Source organism: Hydra vulgaris, chromosome 05 (assembly GCF_038396675.1).
Source record: "Hydra vulgaris chromosome 05, alternate assembly HydraT2T_AEP".
NCBI lineage: Eukaryota > Metazoa > Cnidaria > Hydrozoa > Anthoathecata > Hydridae > Hydra > Hydra vulgaris.
In genome coordinates, this window is record NC_088924.1 from 38,723,910 (window position 1) to 38,745,000 (window position 21,091).

Here is a 21,091-nt window from a genome sequence, read left to right on the forward strand (position 1 = left end):
ATTTCGACAAAAGAAAAGTTAGCGTTTTGATAAGACCTAGTGTCTTCTTTAATATCGTTAATATAAAAACAAGTCAAATTTTTTTTTTTGGTCCCCACCAACCAAAGTAAAGAGATTTTATTTAAAATTATAATTCTTTGGTAATATAAATAAAAGTGACTTGTCATTCATATCACTGAGTAAATTTATTTTATATCACATCAATAAAAACAATTTTTTTACTATTTTTGTAAATAAAATCTCATTATGTTTTTTTTTTTGGCATTCATATTATCTTGGCGCCCGGGGCACCTATGCTCTTTTCGCCCCTTCCTTAGAAATAACTATAGTATTAATAATACGCGTTGAAGAAACAAAACGTTTTAAACAAATGTCAGCTTGAGTGACAAAAACCATTAAAAATTTATGAATAAAAGTATGTTTTAATTACGAATTAAATATGCAATAACCAAAGCAACAAGCGAAAACAAGCGTTTGTCGAGTTTTATCCATTTCGCATCAGAATAGTTGCAATTATCAGTCATGCAGCACATATTAACCTAAAATATTTCCATGTTTTAAATGTTTTAGTTTTATATTAAATGTTTTAGTTTTATATTAAATAAAAAGTTTTATATTAAATAAAAAGTTTTATATTAAATAAAAAGTTTTATATTAAATAAAAAGTTTTATATACTAAATAAAAAGTTTTATATTAAATAAAAAGTTTTATATTAAATAAAAAGTTTTATATTAAATAAAAAGTTTTATATTAAATAAAAATTTTTTATTAAATAAAAAGTAAGAAATACTTTATTAAACTACTCAAATTTTAAAAAAAAAAAAAAATTTTTTTTTTAAACCTTTTTTTAAAAACTTTTTTAAAAGCTTTTTCATAAAAGGATTTCAGGAGCACCATTAAATAATAAGTTAAAATTAAATCTGCTTACCTCACATTTTAATCTCAAGAAGCACATCTTACGTATTCCTGTTGGTGTACCGCATTCAGACCATGTTTTACACCCAGCAGATGTAACATTTTGTCCGTTTAAGCTTCTAAAACAAAATAAAACTTCTCCTCATAATCAATTATATTTTAAAAGCAGATAATGAGTTTAAATTTCAGTAATGAAAACAAAGAGGTAGAAAAATAATTTGTTTTTAAAATACTTACATAAATTTCATCATGTAACAGGTGTCTTGTTCCCCACCGCAATAATCTATTTTTTCTGATCCACAATTTGTGGACTCATCGCAAAGATAACATTGCGTTAAACAGTTGATATGTCCTAAAGTAATATAAAAACGTTTGTTAAAAAATAATGTTAAAACGTTTTTCTTTTTTAGTTTTATAAAAAACCAGTTTACCTGTTAAGAAACTGGTTTACTCTAAAGTGAGACATGTATTATATGAATTTTATAGTTTTTTATTTTTATTTTGTAAGTTTGTTGTTAATGCAAAATTCATAGTTTTAGTATTTATAAAATATACAAAATGCCGGGGCAAGAAGAAGACATTGTAACTGTCTTATTGCCAAGCCTTTAAGAGATCGTAAATAATATATATTCAAGAAATACATATATATATCATTGAACATCATTTCTATTTGAAATGGTTTAGAGTTACAAACATTTTAATGTTTCAATTTCCATATTTCATACTTGAGGGCCGCTGAAAACTTGAGGGCCACTGAAAACTTAGTGAATTTAAAGTAAGTTTTAGCTAAGAATATAATTATTATTTAAATATTCAGTTGGGTATTTGTGCTGTATTTTTTAATAAAGTTTGAATATATTTGGGATCGTTTCTTATTCATTTTGCATGTAAAAATTAAAACGTGATAAATATTTAGTAAACATTTAAAATACTTAGTAAACAATGTTTGAGAATGCGAGAGACGGTGTGCGTTGGCGAGAGACGGTGTGCGTTGGCGAGAGATGGTCTGCGTTAAATATTATTATAATTGCATGCTTTTATTTGTTAAAAAATTTTTTCATTTTTTTTATATTGATTTCTGGACCAAATCATCTTAAATCAGAAATAGATATTTTTCAAGCATATATGATGTAGGTATGTAAATAATGGCATACTTTACAGAGTGTAAACATTAGCAATCTCTAAAAGGTTTTGAGTTATTTTGTTTTCAATTAAACTGTGATTTTTCCGCGTGAGATTTTGGTTGAGGAGAACACCTAAAAACTTTTATACCGTGATTTCAAATGCTTAAATCCCAATGCCTAATTCCCAATTCGCGATTTGGGAGCTTTAGGGAAATTTGTCTCTTTGAAAAAGGCGATGTAAAAAGGCATTCGCAGTTTTGTTTAGGTTTACTGACAGTTTATTTGTACTAAACCATTCATTTATTTTAGAAAGTTTTTTGTCGACTGTTTTAAATAGTATTTATATAACAGTATGGGAATAAAACAAATTAGTGTTGTCAGCAAATAAAAATAGTCCTAATATGGATTCATGAATTACTCCACAAGTGATTATCGTTATGCCTGTTTTTATGCCATCATATAAAGCAAACTGTTTTGTATCTGATAAATAGCTTTTTAACCAAACTCTATTTGTATTTTTGATTCCGTAATTTACTAATTTTTTCAATAAAAAACTATGATCAACAGTGTCTTTGCTAAGATCTGTAAAAAATACCTAATTTATACTTATTTTTATCAAAATGTTGGAAAAACCTCATAAATAAGTTTAAGAATAGCATAATCAGTAGAATAAACTTTTTTAAAAACAAGTTGTTTGTTATGAAGGATATTATTCGTATTTAAAAAAAAGTAATTCATAATACATTTTTTGTTTTAGTATTTTAGAGAGCCAAGGAAGAATGGAGATGATGAAGAATGGTCTATAACTAGAAACATTAAAAGCGTCTCTCGACTTAACAACTGGTATAATTCTTGTTCTTAAGAAAGATTAAAAACATGCAATAATGATATTGTTATATATTTTATATAGCCCTTTGCTAAATTTCAGCGAATAAAAAGCTCTTAATTACTCATTTTCAGTTAGATTATTGTTGTGCATTGTTATTTTGTTAACAGTTAAATATAACTCAACGCTGAATTTACCATTTTAATATTTAAACAGTTGTTGACTCACTATTATATACTTTAATATTTATTACATAATATTTGTTACTATTATGATTCTTTAAATATTTTTTTAGAAGACTAGGGAGCCTTCCAAGCACCTCTTTAAATAGTTGGATAAAATAGTAGTTTTTATAATACAGTGTCATCAATGGTTAAATATTATACATCTACGAATACACATTTTGGTCATCCATAGTTTATTATAGTTAACTGACTTCAGTCGTGCAAATTCTCTTTTCTTTTTTTTTAATTTTATTTTGTACTCAAAGTATTTTTTATTTTAGTGTTTTATTTTTATTTTAGTTTTGTTTATTATTTTTTAAAGTTAAAAATCTAAAAATTGTGATTTGATTTCAAATTCATGTTAAAGTATGAATAAGATGAAAGTTAATTTGGTAGATATTTAGTAATTTTGATAAAATTTTAAAACTTTGGATTTTTTTGTCCCTATACAGACTTTTCTAAGAATGCTTGTGCCAATAACTATCCCAAAAAATCTGACCGTTTTAGTTTTTTGAATATTTACATTTTATATTTTTAGAAAGGGAAATATTGTTAATTTTTTTTTTTCAATAATAAAGCATGATGTCTTTAGCTTTTCTGTATTTCGTGATTAACCCATTTATGTTATTACGAAATACGGTAATACTCGTTTTTCGTACATTCGAAAAGGTTTTTGATTGAGTAACGAAACAAGCGTCGTTGACGAAGAAACATTATTTTTTATTCATTATGTTATTTTGAAGCTTTTGTAAGGTCAGTAATATGTAATTAAAACTAAAAGGGTCAAAGAATGGAACTTTGGGAAACAAATTCTACAAAAATTGGAAGCTTTTTTAGGTTAAAAACTTACATTTATCTAACATATAAATAAATAACTAACTATTGGCCCTATACCTCCAGTAAAAATTTTATTATTATTTTACTGCATAATAAAATAAAAATTTTTACAGTTAGATTCAGAGTAAAATTAACTCTCTTGGATCGTCTTCAAAACTATTTATTTAATATTTAGAAAGTTTTAAATTAGCAATTTATGGTTTATTCAAGTCGATACACCAAAACTCTTTTACTTTTACAAAGATGTTGATGCAAGCAAATATTTTTTACATACACTTTATTGAGGTAATTCTACTCTAAATTGATCTTTTTTAAGTTAAAAGTTTATGTCCGTATATCTCGACACATTTTCTTAAACTTACTCTATTGAAATAACTGAGACTATCAGAAAAGCTTAAAAAAAACAACCATTTCATGAGGTGTTTTTCTTGACTTTGAGAGAAAGCGTTTATTTCTGCGGATCATTTCATTCTTCTAAGTATTTTGGAACTTTATCGTATTTGAGGTGTTACTCTCCAATGGTTTTCCTAGCACATTTCAATATATTTTTAGTAGATTTTAATTTGTCTCAATCAATGCTAAATTATTGCCAATAAAATGATTAATAGGTGAACGCCAAGGTTCTGTATTAGAGTCATTTCTTTTCCTTATTTTTATCAATGATCCTAATATGTCTCTAAAATTCTCAATTGCTTACCTTTTTTTTTTAGTGACACTTACTGATTTAAAAAGAATCATTAAAAAAACAAAACAAATATATTAACTACAATTTATCCAACCTATTTCAAGGCTGTGCTTCAACAAATTAACTCTTAATACCAGAAAATTTGATCATTTTTAAATCAACTCTATTATAAATCTTTTTTAATTTCAATTTTATTTTCAGTTTTTTAATCTCAATTTTTTAATCAAGGCTTTAAAAATAATATACTTTCAACTATATTTTTTTAATTCAGGCATCCTTTTCATCCAAAATATTCAAATTATGTGATTTTTTCCACCTAGAATCATAAACAAGTAAATTTTTCACATTTTTTCACCTTAAAAAAAAATTATTGTTATTATCTTTTATTTTTCAGAAACTTTATATTATATCACAAATCATTGTTTGATAAAATATGGTCATAAATCACCAATCCATAAAATCATGGAATAATTTGCCTCTTTATCTTAAATCACCTAACTCGTAAATTTAAATCACTTAAACTATTATTTTTAATGTCATGCAATACAATTATTAATACTATTATTGTTAGCACTATCATTACTATATCTAAGATTATTACTGGTAATATTATCAAAACTTCCCTCGTTAATTTTGCTTTAATATTATTATAAATTGATTGCTGTTATTATCCAATTGGTGTTTACTTCAGTTCTCGTACTATTTGTAAATAACCACGAAATATTTTAACTTTTATTTCAGAATATATATTGTTATTGTTATTGATCTGTTTTTCATTTTGATAATACTTAATTTTTAATCCTTTTTGTTTAAACAAAATTTAAGTAAAAGTGACCGATTTAAAATAGTGACCGAAAATACACTAACTGTACTGTAATACGAAAATACACTATACTGTAACTGTAACTAACTTACTGTAACTAACTTACAATTTTTAAAAAATTCAATTAAATTCATTTATATATATTTTTTTTCTTTTTGCAAAAAAAAAAAAAAAAAAGTTTGTACGCCATTAACGACATAATGGAGCCCCTTTGAGTATTTAAAGCCAGCAGCACAGTTTACTGATTAGAATTTTGAGGAAAACGGGTTACCTTTACAAGCAACCTATTCCTTCAAAATAATGTTATCATTAATAAATAAGATAACCAATATTGTTGCCAGTACGTCTCTGGCTTGCCCCAAAATAACCTGTTATTAGGTTCCAATAAATACTAAAATACTCTCCTTATTTGCTATTAGTATATATATAAATATATATACTAATAGATTTTTATATTTACACCTAATAATGTTATCAAAATAATATTTTATTGCATACATTGTAATATGAACTTATTATTTGATTGTGTGTATTGTAATATAACAAACAAAATAAGAAAGTTAATTTTAATAAAATGATATTATACCGATCGATGCAAGGGATGTCAACAAAAGAATTAAAGAAATCATTTTTTTTTGCCACGCTTTTTCAAAAATACTTTTAATCAAAATTTGACATTTTTACGATGTTTTTATTTTACCATGACAAAAAAATAAATTATTTAACATCGATGATAAAATCATAATAAACTGTTTGATAAAATATTAATATATACTTGTATTTCAACAGAATAACATATATTAAAAAAAATTAGTTTAAGTTTAATTTTATTATTATTGTATGGCTGCAATAATAAAACGAATAAAGTTATAATTAAAAAAATAATCATTTTGTGTAAAGCAGGAGTAATTTAATTGCTAAAATTTTTTTTGTGTCATTAATATTTATGAAACAAAAAAAATTTATGCAATTAATTTAATTAAATTAATTTAATTTGCGTGATAAAGCAAGGTGGTCAAATATATTTGAAACCAGTTGAAGAAAAGATCGTTGTAGTAAAATATGAAAGTTGTTCTGATAATATTTCTCGACTCTTTATTTGATACATTATTAAAACTATTGAGAAACTTTGAAATTGAGTAAACCCAATATGTATCCATTTATTTAACCATGAAGTTGTTTGAGTTCATGTTTGTAACACATATAGTTAAAAACTAGTCATTTGATTGAAGTCTTTATAAAATAAACAAATATAACAAAAAACCAAGTAAACAGCAAAAATAATAATAAACTAACAACAAAATAAATAAAAAATAATTAAAAATCAATAAAAAAAAAAGGAAACAATAATATTAAAAAAATCAAGACTAACAACAGAAAAAAGGGAACTAGTGAATGATAATCTCATCTACTCTCTGTCTTTTTTAAAAATTTTTGTTCTCTTTTTTATTTATTAAAAAAATTTTATTTTTTTATTTTTTTCTTTGTTGAGAAAGAACCACTGCGTTACGGCTGCTAACCACGGCGACACGGCTGCTAACCACGGCGACACGGCTGCTAACCACGGCGACACGGTAAAAAAAATGTACAGTAAAAATATGTAGTTTTTTTTTGTTTTTTTTTAGAATTTCTATTAATTTCGCATTTTACACGTTTTACAATGTTATCTATAAATTTAAACAAATATATATATAATTACAAGCTGACTGGGGCAAGTAGAAGTCAAAATGACTTATCATCAAGCCCCTTTGTGAAATACAAAAATAAATACAATTAAATTTTACATCTTCCAATATTACATGAAAGAGTGAAATTAATAAGTAAAAAAAAAAAAAAAAAAAAAAAAAAAATTTGGTTAGAAATTTTAGAAGGTTAAAAAAGAACTTAAAGTTAAAAAAAGAACTTAAAGTTAAAAAAAGAACTTATAGTTAAAAAAAAGAAGAAATTTAAGATAAAGTTAAAATATAAAATAACAAATAAAAAATTACAAATCTGTACATATTCGTAACATATTAAAGACAATAAACAAAAAAACAAAAAAAAATTTAATTCGCTTCATATGCATATACATATTCAATACAATATTAAAATTAAATAAAGTACATAAAAAATTAAAAATACAAAATTATTTCGATTTTTTTTTAAAAAAAATGAGAGAATGTACGTAATGTTTAAATTTAGGAAGTGTTTTTTTATAGTTCTTTTAAATGTAGCAATAGATTTTTTTTTTTTCATATTTTCGTCAAGAACCGAATTCCACAAGCGTGGTCCCCGGCATATAGTCGAGAAGTCAGATTTTTTGAGTGATGTTAGTGGGATGTAGTAATTACTCATTGAATGTCTTGTTTCATATTTATGATTAATTCGAGTGAAGCTTTTAAAAAAATATTTTGGAATCATTTCATTTTGAAGTTTAAACATAAATAACAAGTTATGGTATATATTTAGTTTGTATACATTTAGAGCATTTATTTCCTTGAGTAACGGCTCGGCACTTTCGTATCTACTTGCGCCCAAAACTAATCTACTTGCTTGCTTTTGTATAAATAATTTTTAGGAAAGATAAATGATTGTTTGCCCAGGCAATATTACAATAGTTAATATGACTATGTATAAATGAAAAGTATAAATTTTTTAAACATAAATTATTTAAAAGATGTTTTGTCTTGTACATAATCCCCAGGGTCTTTGAAACTTTGTTCTCGACTAGTTTTATTTGGCTTTTCCAATTTAAATTCTCATCGAAATTTATTCCTTGTATTTTCATTGAAAAAACTCTTTTTATTTTAATATTGTTAATTGTTAGTTCAGGTAATTTAAGTGGAAGGTTCTCGGATTTAGATGGCTTAGCAAACAAAATATATTTCGTTTTTTCAATACTTAATGAAAGTTTATTTGCTTCAAACCACTCATTAAGATATATTAATTCTGTGTTTACAATATAAAAAATATTTTTTAAATTTGAGTCAGAAAAGAAAACATTTGTGTCATCAGCAAAAATAATATAATTAAGTATTTTTGAAGACAAATAAATATCATTAATATAAGTTAAAAACAGCAGAAGTCCAAGTATTGATCCTTGGGGAACTCCGCAATTTATTGATTCAAATGGGGAACATGTTAAGTCATATGGTACTCCTTGTTTACGATTTTGTAAATAACATTGCAGCCACTTTAAATTGGAGTGAACTACTCCATAATTGTGTAGTTTATAAATTAGAATCTTGTGGTTGACAGTATCAAATGCTTTTGATAGATCTAGAAAAATTCCGAGTGTGTAACTGTCGTTATCAAAACCATTTAAAATTTGGTTTGCAAGATCAATTACTGCATGTTCCGTGGAATGGTTGTTGCGAAATCCAAACTGTTTATGATAAAGAATGTTGTTTTTTTCAAGATAATTGTACAGTCTGTTGTGCATAATACGCTCTAGTATTTTGGAAAAACAAGAAAGTATGGAAATTGGTCTGTAGTTAGATTTTATTGAGTCATCACCGCCTTTGTATATCGGAATTATTTTTGCTAATTTTAGTTGGTCAGGAAAAATGCCGTTTTTTAGGGAAAGATTAAAAATTTTAAAAAGAGGTTTCTCTATAATATCTGAGACCGCTTTTACAACATCAGGGTTAACTTCATCCAGACCCGCACTTTTATTTGTTTTCAGCATACTAATTGCTAGTCGTAGTTCATTAATTAAAAGCTCCGTCTCCTCCATGAAGGAATCAGATTTTTTCAAAAAAAATTTAAATGATTTTTTTCCCTCAGGAATTGCAACGGCAAGCTTTTTTCCTATATTTATAAAAAAGCTATTAAATGTTTCAGCAATTTTTTTTATTAACAAAAGCATCTCCTCTATTATCATTTCTTTGCAATCTTTTTGGAAGATTATCACTTTTCACAATTCCCACTCCTGTTATTTCTTTAATTACATTCCATGTTTTCCTTGCATTTCCAAATGTTTTGTTAAGTTAATGAAGAGTAGTAATTTTTTTGGATTGCTTTTTTAATTTTTCAAAAATTTTTTTATAGTTTTTGTATTTTATTTCATTTTTGTAATTCTTTTCTTTTAAAAATTTTTGGTAAAGTTTTTGTTTCCATTTTGACGACTTAATGAGTCCTCTCGTCATCCACGGACTTAACAAATTTTTAGAATTAACAATTTTTTTTGTTTTTGGAAAGGCCTTTTCGTATTGTCTTGTAAACATGCGAATAAAAAAATTGTAGCCATCATTAACGTCATTGCAATCAGTTAAAAGTTCCCAGTTTACTTCATGTAAGAGATCACGAAACGTGGCGATTGATTCATTATTTATTTTCCTTACGTATACCGTTTTTGTTTTTATTTTATTCTCAAGGGTTGCAGAATTTATTATCAGAAAAACTGGAAAGTGATCAGTTAAATCTGTTTTAATAATACCACTTTGGATTTTAGTCCTTGTGTAATTATTAGTAATAATATTATCGATTATAGATGCAGTTGTTTTAGTCACACGTGTTGGTTTATTAATCATGGGAAAAACGCTGTATTGCAAAAGTGTATTTATAAAATTCACGACTTGGTTATTAGCTTTATTATTCAATAAATTCAAATTAAAATCACCTAATAAGTACACATTTTTTTTAATAAGCTTTGGTAGCAAATAGTTTAAGTGGTTTTCAAATTGATTATAATTACCGTTTGGCGGTCTAAATATTGCAGTTATAAATGTATTTTTATTTGTTTTATTAATTATTTCAATAGTTAATGACTCACAATCAGCGTCATTTACTTTGAGGTTTTCAACATGTTTAAAAACCAATGAGTTTTGGACAAAAATAGATACGCCCCCGCCATTGCCGTTTTCTCTCGGTTGATGAATAGGTTTATACCCTGATAATTGAAAGTTAGAATTTATCGCGTCTCGATGACACCAAGTTTCTGTCAGACAGATAATACTAAGCTTGTTACTTATATTATTTAACATCAATTTTAAATTTTCAAAGTTTTTATTTATGCTTCTGATGTTTATATGTAATAATGAAAAATAAGATGATGAAGAATTAAGAACATGTTTAACATCGTCAACATTGTAATAAGTCGTATCTACTGAAATTTCGTCAAAAAAGTTCATGTTTTTATCATCGTCATTAATTCGGTTTAGTGCGTTTTTCCTTTCTGATATGTCAAAAACATTAAAACTGTTGGCTTCCGTCATTTTAACAATAAAAACTAAGAATATTATTTAAGACATAAAAATATAATAAATAAATATACTTTAAGCATTCTTATGTGATTTTTTAAAATCTTTAACTACTAATTTATCATAAATAACAACAGAATATTTACCGTTGTTCCTGTGAGTTCGCATTTCTTCAAAGAGATTTTTCCGTATGGTTAGGGTATCCAAGGAGTAGTCCTCATTTATAAATATTCCTGTTCCTTTTAACTTTTTTGAATTCTTTAATATGTTAATTTTATCTTTATAGTTCAGGAGTTTTATCACGATTGATCTAGGTTTGCTTAGTCCAGTTTTTCCGGTTCTATGTGCCCTTTCAATAACTACGCCACTTACATTTAGATTGTTTTCAAAGATATTAAGAACTTTTTCTTCAGATACATTCCAACTTTCATTTTCACTTTCTGCTATTCCTTCGAGACGCAAATTATTTCTTCTCAGTCGATCTTCCAGTTGTCGCAGCTTATTTTTTTTCTTCCGCATTAAATGCTACTTTTGTAACAATTTTTTCTTCAATTTTATTAATTTTTTCTTCCTGTGTATCTTGTGTAAAAGTGATACTGTTTTCAATATCTTTTTGAGTCTGTTCTAATTTTGAGAGTCTGTCATTTATTTTTCCCATTTCAAATTTCCTCTAATTACTTTCAGCTTGCAAAGCTTTGCACGTTTCTTTAATTTCTTTAATTTCTTTCAAAAGTCCATCGATTCTGTCATTTGCAATTTTTAAATTTCCACTTATAAGTTAAGAATGTCTTTAAATATAGTTAAAATAATAGTTATAAGTTTAAGAATGTTTAATAAAGTTTAATAAATTTAAGAAAGTTTAATAAGTTTAAGAATGTTATAAGTTTAAGAATGTTATAAGTTTAAGAATGTTAAATTAAAATAATAGTTATAAGTTTAAGAATGTCTTTAAATATAGTTAAAAGGTGAGTTTCTACGAGGGTTGTTCGCCGTAAACAAAAACTAACGAAAATTTCGCATTTTTATCTTCCGTATTTCAAGTTGCTATGGCGGAAGTTGTACTTACGCAAATTTGCCTTCCGCAACGCATTATACAAAAAAAACAAATAATAATAATTCCGTAATAACCATTTACGAAAAGAAACTTGCAAAACAAATCATTTCGAAAGAATACTTGCGAAACAGTTTCTTACGAAAGGAGCGTTTCAGAATGTGCGCTAACGGAATAGACTCGAAAGCATTCATTAAACTGTTATGCAAAAAAGTGTTATTACTTATTATTTAAATAAAGTAATGTTGTTCAATGATTTTTCAATAGTTTATATATATATATATATATATATATATATATATATATATATATATATATATATATATATATATATTTATATATATACAGCGACCTAGAAAGGTTAAAAAAGTTAGGATGCAGGGGGAGGGGGAAGCTGAAACAGAAATTAAGGAGGTCTAACGCAGCAAAATTTAAATAGAAAAAACATATATTTATATATATATATATATATATATATATATATGTATATATATATATATATATATATATATATATATATATATATATATATATATATATATATTCGTAGAAAATCACTTAACAAAAATTTTTTCCATTTAACACTGTGTTTCATCAACAAAGATTCATCAGAAATGCAAATCATAAATCATAAATAAATAAATATATATATATATATATATATATATATATATATACATATATATATATATATATATATATATATATATATATATATATATATATATATATATATATATATATGTATATATATATATATATATATATATATATATATATATATATATATATATATATATTTATAAAGTACCGACTTTGGTTTACTTCCGACTTTTGGTTGTTTATTGCCTTTGGCTTAGCAGAAATGGACGTTTACTATTTATACTCTCATATATAAAATCTTAAAAAATATAGTAAAATATTTAGTTCCATTACAAAGTTTAATTGAACTTTAAGTGTGGTTTGGCCGTTGTCAGTTCTTACTGAATCTTGCAATTTATCACTACCATTCCGACTAGCTACAGCTCTGAATTTTTCAGCGCTTGTATAGTCTTGGTGAGCTTCTATGTTAAAATTTTTTTTAGGGGCGAAGACCCAGGGAAAGGTCGTATTGTACATGCCCGTTTTTTTGCTGCAAAATCTTGCAACTAACTTTTTACTGCTCTCCAAAACAGTTAGAGCTTTAAAACTTTCAGCAGTTGTATAGCCCAATAACGTTGGGATGTTGAAAATCAAAGCATTTTCCAGGGCCAACGGTACAAGAGGCAACAAATTCCCTCCCACCTTCCCGCCCTGACACTTTTTTTAATTTGTTAAGGAAAACATTTTTTAAAAATCATTGAAATGGATGTCTTTAAAATTATTTTAAAGTTTCTTGTTATAATTGAGGTAATAAAAGCAAAAGCGCATATAACAGAGCACCTCAAAATAAAAAAATTGAAACTGACTAAACATAAAATTATTCTATTTGAAAACAAGTAAGAGCTATTTTTAGGCATTTTATTATTTAATTAAGTTTTAGCATTCATCACTTAAATTAGGTCTTTTTTTGATTTCAAAGAAGGAATTGTTTCCCGATTTCGCAATTGCATTCGTATGCTAACGTTGTTCAAGTTTTCTTCGTTATTTAATTCTTATTCACTACGCATGCTCGCGTGATTATTTATTCCTTCTCTTTTATGTTCCCGTAGAAAAAATTATGAGTGGAGAATTTTCACCTCAAGAGAATGGCTTTGAACACTAAAATCATGACCTAATCAAGGTAAGTCTGGTAGTAACACAACATCAATTAACACAGACAAATATGCCGGTGTCTGCATCACAGCAGGACATGCATATTCTACTATGATGCAGATATCTGCATACTTGTCTGTGTTAAGTGTTAATTGGTGTTGTGTTAAGCATGTTCACATGTTAAGAAAATTTTTATTTGCCTAATTCATGCATGAGTTAGACAGATTTTTATTTTCTAACATGAGAATATGACGTTGTAAGAAAGAAATGTCTTCTAATTTTGGAAACAGTATTTATCAAGTTGCGCCATTAGACATAAAAATTTATCTAGTAAGCCATTAGATATAAAAATTTACCAAGATAGCCATTAGAATTAAAAATTTACCAAGATAGTCATTAGAATTAAATTTTCTGAAAAGTTTCTTTATGCTAAACTACATCACGTAATTTTAGCAAAAACAATTTCTTTAAAAATAGGTCAACCTGATACTCAAATGAAGTGAAACTATATGAAAGTTTCAAAATGCGTAGAATACTTTTAGTGGTTGCGAGCAGAATTTTTTTTAATTACATTGGTTTTAAGCGCCACTATATTATAGACATTATTATAGGACCACTCTAATGTATAAATATTTAAATACAACTGTTAACTTTAAATATTATAGATTCTTTTGAGGTTTTAGATAATGCTCCAAGACAAAAAAGTAGGAACTTTTATTTAAAAAGCTCATAAAAAGAAAACAGAAACTTTCAAACATATAAAAAGATTAAACTAAAAAACATGCGGCAAATCAAAATCACCGTGGGAAATTCTAATTTAACAATAATCATAAAAGTACTTAAGGATACTTCAGTACTTCATAAGTTCATATATCTACTGATTTCCATTTATTAATTTCTTTTAATTAGTTAATATATCTACTAATTTTAAGACTGACGGTAAATATTATTCAAAGAAATGGAAAGTCTTATTATTTTGTTGTAATATTAAAAAAAACCCATTTAAATTATTGAGGTTTTAATTGTTTTATATTCTACAATGCTTTGGTTTAAGCTAATAATTAATTACTCGGTTTGATAAGAATGATCTCCTCGGCATCAACTACAAGAGGTCATCAACATGAGGTTTCATCAACAGCAAACAAAACTTTTTGTTTGCTGTTGATGAAACCTCATGTGGATGACCTCTTGTAGTTGATGAAACCTCATGTTGATGACCTCTTGTAGTTAATGAAACCTCATGTTGATGACCTCTTGTAGTTAATGAAACCTCATGTTGATGACCTCTTGTAGTTGATAAAACCTCATGTTGATGACCTCTTGTAGTTAAAGCTATCAAGTTATCAGATAGACATTCCAGTGGCGGATCCAGCATTTTTTAATCTTTGAGATAGCTAACTTCCAGACATGGAGCTAACTCCAAACATCTTTATGTTTATACTTATATCAAATAATGAGGGTTTGAATAAAGTTCAAACCCCCCTCAATTTGAGGGGGTTGTAATTTTTATATGGTCATAATTTTTGAACGCTGAGAGATAATAATATGAAACTTAAAAATTATCGATAAATATAAGTCTAGTTGAGAATAATATAAAAAATATTTCATCAACTTGTTGCTCTCACGTCTGGGGCTGGTGTAGCAAAAGTGTTGGGGCTTTTATGTTCCCAGCCTCCAATCACCACATTTTTTTGCAAACCCTCATTATTTGATATAAGTATAAACATAAAAATGTTTGGAGTTAGCTCCATGTCTGGAAGTTAGCTATCTCAAAGATTAAAAAATGCTGGATCCGCCACTGCATTCTAAGGTTAAGCTATTTGTTTTACTATTTTAAAAAACTCAATTAGGTCATTATGGTCTTGTCTTTTTTCGAAAGTCCTTAATTTAAAGTACATTAATCTTGTTTCCATAATTTGCCGTAGTTTTGACAATGTCATTATTTTATTTAAACCAATTTGAAAATTTGCCAATTTGAAAATTCACCGTTAAATGCAACACGTTGCAATCAATTCAACACAAAATTTTAATATCATCTTAGTGCTTTGTTTTTGATATCGTAACCTTTTAGTTTGACACAAAATTATCAACTTTTGATTCCGTGCTTCTTTTATGAAGCACGGAATCAAAAGTTTTTGGTATATGCAAGAAAATGATATCTACTAGCAATTTTTTTTCGATTTCTTGCTTTAAAAAGATTTATCTTTCAACAAGATACGCTTAATGTTTTGTGCTACAAAAATAATTATAATTCTCTTTAAAATATAATTTTATACTAGGGATATTTTGAAATAACAGACAAAAAATAATTTAAACAAAAACTGTGGAGACATCCTGGTTAACTGGTTGTCGTCAAGCTAAAAAGTTAGAAGAATGAAGCAAGAAGATGATAACTGTTATTGGGCCGTAGAAGTAGTTGTAAACTTTTTTTTTTCTGAAACCACCTACAAAGAAGCTGAAAAGATTCCATTAAAAATAAACTCATTTTGCTCAACCTCACGTTAAAAAATACATTAATCAAATAATTTAAATGATTGTTTTTTCTACATTGAACATTTGTTCTCAAATATAAAACAAAAATTAAACTTTAAAAAATATAAAAGTTTTTACAAAAGGAAATGCTAATTTTGCTAAAGTGAGACCAATAACCTGTAAGGCATATAAGGAGCGAAACCATCATGAACTTAAAAATAAATCATGATCTTTCGAATTACTTTGTGTTAGATATAATAATGGAAATAAAAAATGATGTCGGATAATTAAGAATACTAGAGAACACCTATCCTGTTTTTAGAAACAGGTCAAAAAGTTGTATATTTAAGTGTAATCGAAATATATATAATGTACTGACCTATCTATCAAACTAAAATGCGTTTCTTCAGGAAAATGCATTTTTTTAGTTCTGTTGTAAGTGTTGGTGTTAAAAGGTGATCTGGATCTCTTAAGGTTGTCATAAACGTGTTTGACTCATCAGCATTACATTTTTAACTAAGAAATCAGTTGTACACCGAGGTCAACAAAGTGATCGTAATAAGCATATTTGAAAATATAGAGGAAAAACGTTTTATATTATTTTCAACTCAATTTATCTAAGAAATAATGAGCCTCTGAACTTGTCTTTTTAACCATTCCTCTTTTTCTCAGTAAAAGTTTTTCTGAGAAAAAGAGTTACGGAAGAAAATACTTATGTCGCTTTTGTAATAAAGCAATGGATGAGAAAAGAGTTCAAAGGACATTCAGATCCTACCAAATAAAATGGAAAAGTACAAACTTGATAGCAAACCTTTTGTATATGTTCTGTATCATAACAACGCTATCCTGCTCCTGTTAGACCCTGTTCGATACGAAATTGACAAAGGAAGTTATCTATTAGGAAGCTAACTACTTGATATGAATTATATTGATAACGTTTCAAAAAAGATTTTCATTGAACTCATTAAGAAGATTTTCAAGGATATATTTATACAGAATAAATAAAATAATTTTTCTGTAAAAATCTAAATTGTTCAGGGTAATTTTGACAGGGATATAATTTTGGCACTTTTTCAATAAACACCTCTAAATATTTACTTGTGATATTTAAATTATATTTGGTTATTGTAGCAAGATAAAAATGTTCCTTGATAATTTAGCTTTAACCTTTTTTTTATTTTCATAAATACTTAAACTTATGATTATTCACTTTTTCGTGAGATTTCTATTTTTTTGAAAATATAGGATAAATGAATTTGATAAAGGTACTGAACAAAACAGATAAATGTTCTGAACTAAACAAATTTTAACAAAAAAAACATCATTTCGGGCACTGATTCTATCTCCAAAGATTGACAGCACGTTATAAAATATACTCTTTTGGTTTTAGAAGAACCGTGCCATATATATATATATATATATATATATATATATATATATATATATATATATATATATATATATATATATATATATATATATATATATATATATAATTCATTCTAACAGACAGTTACTTTTTAGGATGCAGAGTTTTAAATATTTATTATATTATAAATTTATCAGTTTATTTTTAAAAATTTTGTGTTAATTTTTTTAAATATGCTGAATTTTCCGCATCATTGTGCCTAAAGTTCGTTAATTTCGTCATTTTTGAGTATTTTGTAATACAGGGTTTGCTAACAAAGCTAAAATATCTTAAACTTTTTGAAACGGTTATATTATAGACATAACCACAGGGCATCGATACGCATGATTTATTGGCGATACATAAGCTGCGTTTGCCTATAAATAACAAAGTAGCTTAATATGCCAAAACTACTCAACATTAACCTTTATACTGTTTGCAGCATTTAACCTGTCTAAATTTTCTTTGGGATTTATTGTTTTCATTTAACGTTTTATATTTTTCAGTAGGGGTAGAACATTTTCAGCATTTTAAAAAGATTTTTTTAATTTAAAGGGAAAACCTTAAAATATGCGCAGTTGAAAACAGAAACACTATTTTTTATTTGTAATTGATAAGGAAAACCTAAATATTAGCGCAGTTAAAAACAGAAACACAATATTTTTGCAATTGATAAAATAATTATCGGTGATATAATAAAATAAAAGTATTGATAAAATAATTTTTGCTTAGGACTTTAGGCCAGGACGAAAAGTATTTTTATTAAGCAGTTATTCTATAGGATAAAATAACTGGATGTTTAAAATAATCTTTGAGTAACATTTTTTATTTGTCTTCAATTGAACAATTTGAGACAATTGGGTATTTGAACAATTTAGGACAATTTGGATTGTCAACAATAAGTTGGATAGTCATCAATAAGTTTGCGATATGGCAAGACCAATAGGTATTCACGAAGCATATTAAAAAACAAAAGAAAAATTATTGTGAGCATTTGTTTTGAAGATATGAGTTCAAATCCAGGCATTGTGACAGCTTGCAGAAGTTACTTCTTTATATATAAACCCAGCAAACATGTCAGCGTTGAATCAACGTTGAAAACCGGTCGCAGCGTAGAAAAAGCGTTACAGTCACAAAAACAACGCGCTTTCAACGTTGAATCAATGTTTGTTATTGTATACTAAATCGCGGTAAATTTAAACGTTGAATAAGCGTTGAAATTGTAACGTAATTTAGCTTCTCAAAAAAAGACGTTTATTCAACGTGGAATCAACTTACGCAAAAAGCCATTTTAAAGACGATTCAAAATCTATGCTTCATCAACGTTAAAAATAAGGGGTCGTCCATAAAGTACGTACGCTCATAGGGGGGAGGGGGGGGGGTCTTCAAAAAGCGTACGAAAGCGTATGGGAGGGGGGGGGGGGAGGGTTCAATTTAAAAGTACGTACTTCGATTTTCTAATTTATCACAATTAACCAGCTAATCAATAGAAAAGTTACATTCTGACTAAAGATTCTAGTTTGCCAACATAAAAAGATGTATGGTATATGAAGTAGAGGGTATAGTTTTCCTCTATGCACACACATGTATGGGCGCCCTCAGAATTTTTTGATGTTCCAGATAGGACACTTTCACACATCGTGCAAACTCATAACTTAAGTTTGTTTATACCTATGCTAAATGAGGAGCCCTTGCAAAATATCGGGATGGCGGAGGCCTGTGAACAAAAAGCCTTAAAACGCTTACCCTCCCGACCCCCAAAATGAGAGGGGTGTAAATTTTGCATGGTTATAACTTTTAGATTTGGAAAAAAATTTGGATGGCCTCCGCCATCCAAATTTTTTGCAAGGCCACCTCATTTGGCATATTAACAAACTTAAGTTTGCACGTTGTGTGAAAGTGTTCTATCATCAAAAATCAAAACATCAAAAAATCCTGAGGGGGCCCATGCACACATGCCCGCCCTTATATACTGGCCCTGAGTAAGACCTGAGGGCCGTGGTTGATGGGACGGAGTCACCCCAAAAAAAACGTGTCAATGGCGTCTCAAAGACCGCTTGGTTTTGCTAAAATAAAAAGTTTCTTAAAATGGCAAAAGGGCACAAAATTTGCTGTTGCTCCCTCCCACTGGGTTTTACCCTTTGTTTTCAATATTACTGATCTCACCTTAGACTCGTTTTTTACTTACTAAAGAGGGGTGCCTGAAAAAAACGTCCACCTTAAGTATAGTTTATTTACATTTGATTCGTTAAAAAAACAAAAAACGTTTTCCTAGATTTCACCGAGAATCGAACCTGGATCTCTGCCGCCTATTGCCGCCGCATAAATCTTTCGCCCAAATACACACTTGCATTAATAAATTTTAAATTTATTTAAATTATTATTTGCATTTATACTTAAAGACGTTTCTAAAATGCGTAAGCAAAAAGCTTTGGGGTAGTATAAAGTATCTAAGGTACCCTCCGTCTTTTTTTATTTTAATTAAACTTTTTAATTAAGAAAAAAAAAACAGGAGGGATGGGGGGGGGGGCTCTTTGAGGAGGGGGGGGGGGGATTTGAGAAACTTACTTACTTTTAAGGGGGGGGGGGGGGGGGTGGGGACATAAAAGTACGCATGGCAACAGGGGGGAGGAGAGGGGGGTCAAATTTCAAAATTTTTGGCGTACGTACTTTATGGACGACCCCTAAACCGCTTTTTAAACGTCACATTTTCAACGTTGAATAAGCGTATAAATATCAACTTATATTATCTTCTCAAAGAACCGCGTTTATTCGACGTTGAATAAAAGTACGCAAATAATCACTGTAAAAACGTCGCAAAGTTGAAGGTTTATCAACGTTAGGCATTAGCTGCTTTTTCAACGTATTTAAGCTATTTATGAAACAACGCTTATTCAACGTTACATATACCAACGTTGAAAATGTGGTAGTTAAAAAACGTTGAAAAAGTGTTATTTTGCCAACGTTAATTAAACGTTGTTTTGACAACGTTGAGGAAGTGACACATTGAAAAACATTGTCTCATTAACTAGCCATTACAAAAATAATTTGCCGTAAAGAAAAGACAATGAAAACTTAATAAAATGCATGCAGATTGTATAAAAAAAATATTTTGATAAAGTTATGTTTTATAACTTATTTTATTGCGGCTAATTTAAAACTTTTAAATTTAGCATCAAATTGTATATAATATACATAAATCTCAGAGTATATTCGGTTTATTCAGGTTGTTTTTGTTGATTATTTATTTATTTTAAAATGACCATTTTAATAAATTGCAAAGTTGTATTAAATATGTTATTTCTAAGTTACAAATAGCACTTAATTTTAATAACATTCAGATGTTTTAAGTAATATCAAAATTAATAAAACATAATAAGTCAGACTAAATTTAGTCTGTTCACAGACTAATTTTTTTATTTATTTGAAAAACCTTAAACACCTTACCCTAATTATCAAGCAAATACTTCAGTATAAAATCTGCGACCAATAATGAAAGCATGCATTATTAAGTTTTTTTTATATAAAAACACGTTTGGATAAGAAACTTTATTTCCATTTTTTTGAAAAACTTCTAGTTTTAATAGGAAAAGTATTAAGTCCTAATTATAGAGTTGGTGTTGTATATTTAATTCTAACATTTATTCTTTATCATATATTTTTATTTATTTTAATAATATGTATTTATGCATATATATATATGGGTAAATTTATGAATATATATAAAAGAAATATATACATTTTATATATGTATATATAATATTTATATTTCTAGTCCTAATTTTAGAGTTGGTGTTGTATATATAATTCT

At 27.1% G+C, this 21,091-nt stretch overlaps 1 protein-coding gene across 1 annotated transcript; it reads right to left on the reverse strand.

Annotated features, from left to right (window-relative positions):
- Window positions 1-166: 166 nt before the first annotated feature.
- On the reverse strand, window positions 167-6,135 carry LOC101241262 (uncharacterized). The gene is made up of 4 exons (XM_065798127.1): window positions 6,022-6,135; window positions 1,154-1,268; window positions 930-1,035; window positions 167-539 (listed from the first exon to the last, which is right to left on the reverse strand). Exons 1-4 carry the CDS (start codon window positions 6,062-6,064, stop codon window positions 423-425), a joined length of 381 nt encoding a protein of 126 aa, XP_065654199.1. The 5' UTR covers window positions 6,065-6,135; the 3' UTR covers window positions 167-422.
- Window positions 6,136-21,091: the final 14,956 nt, after the last annotated feature.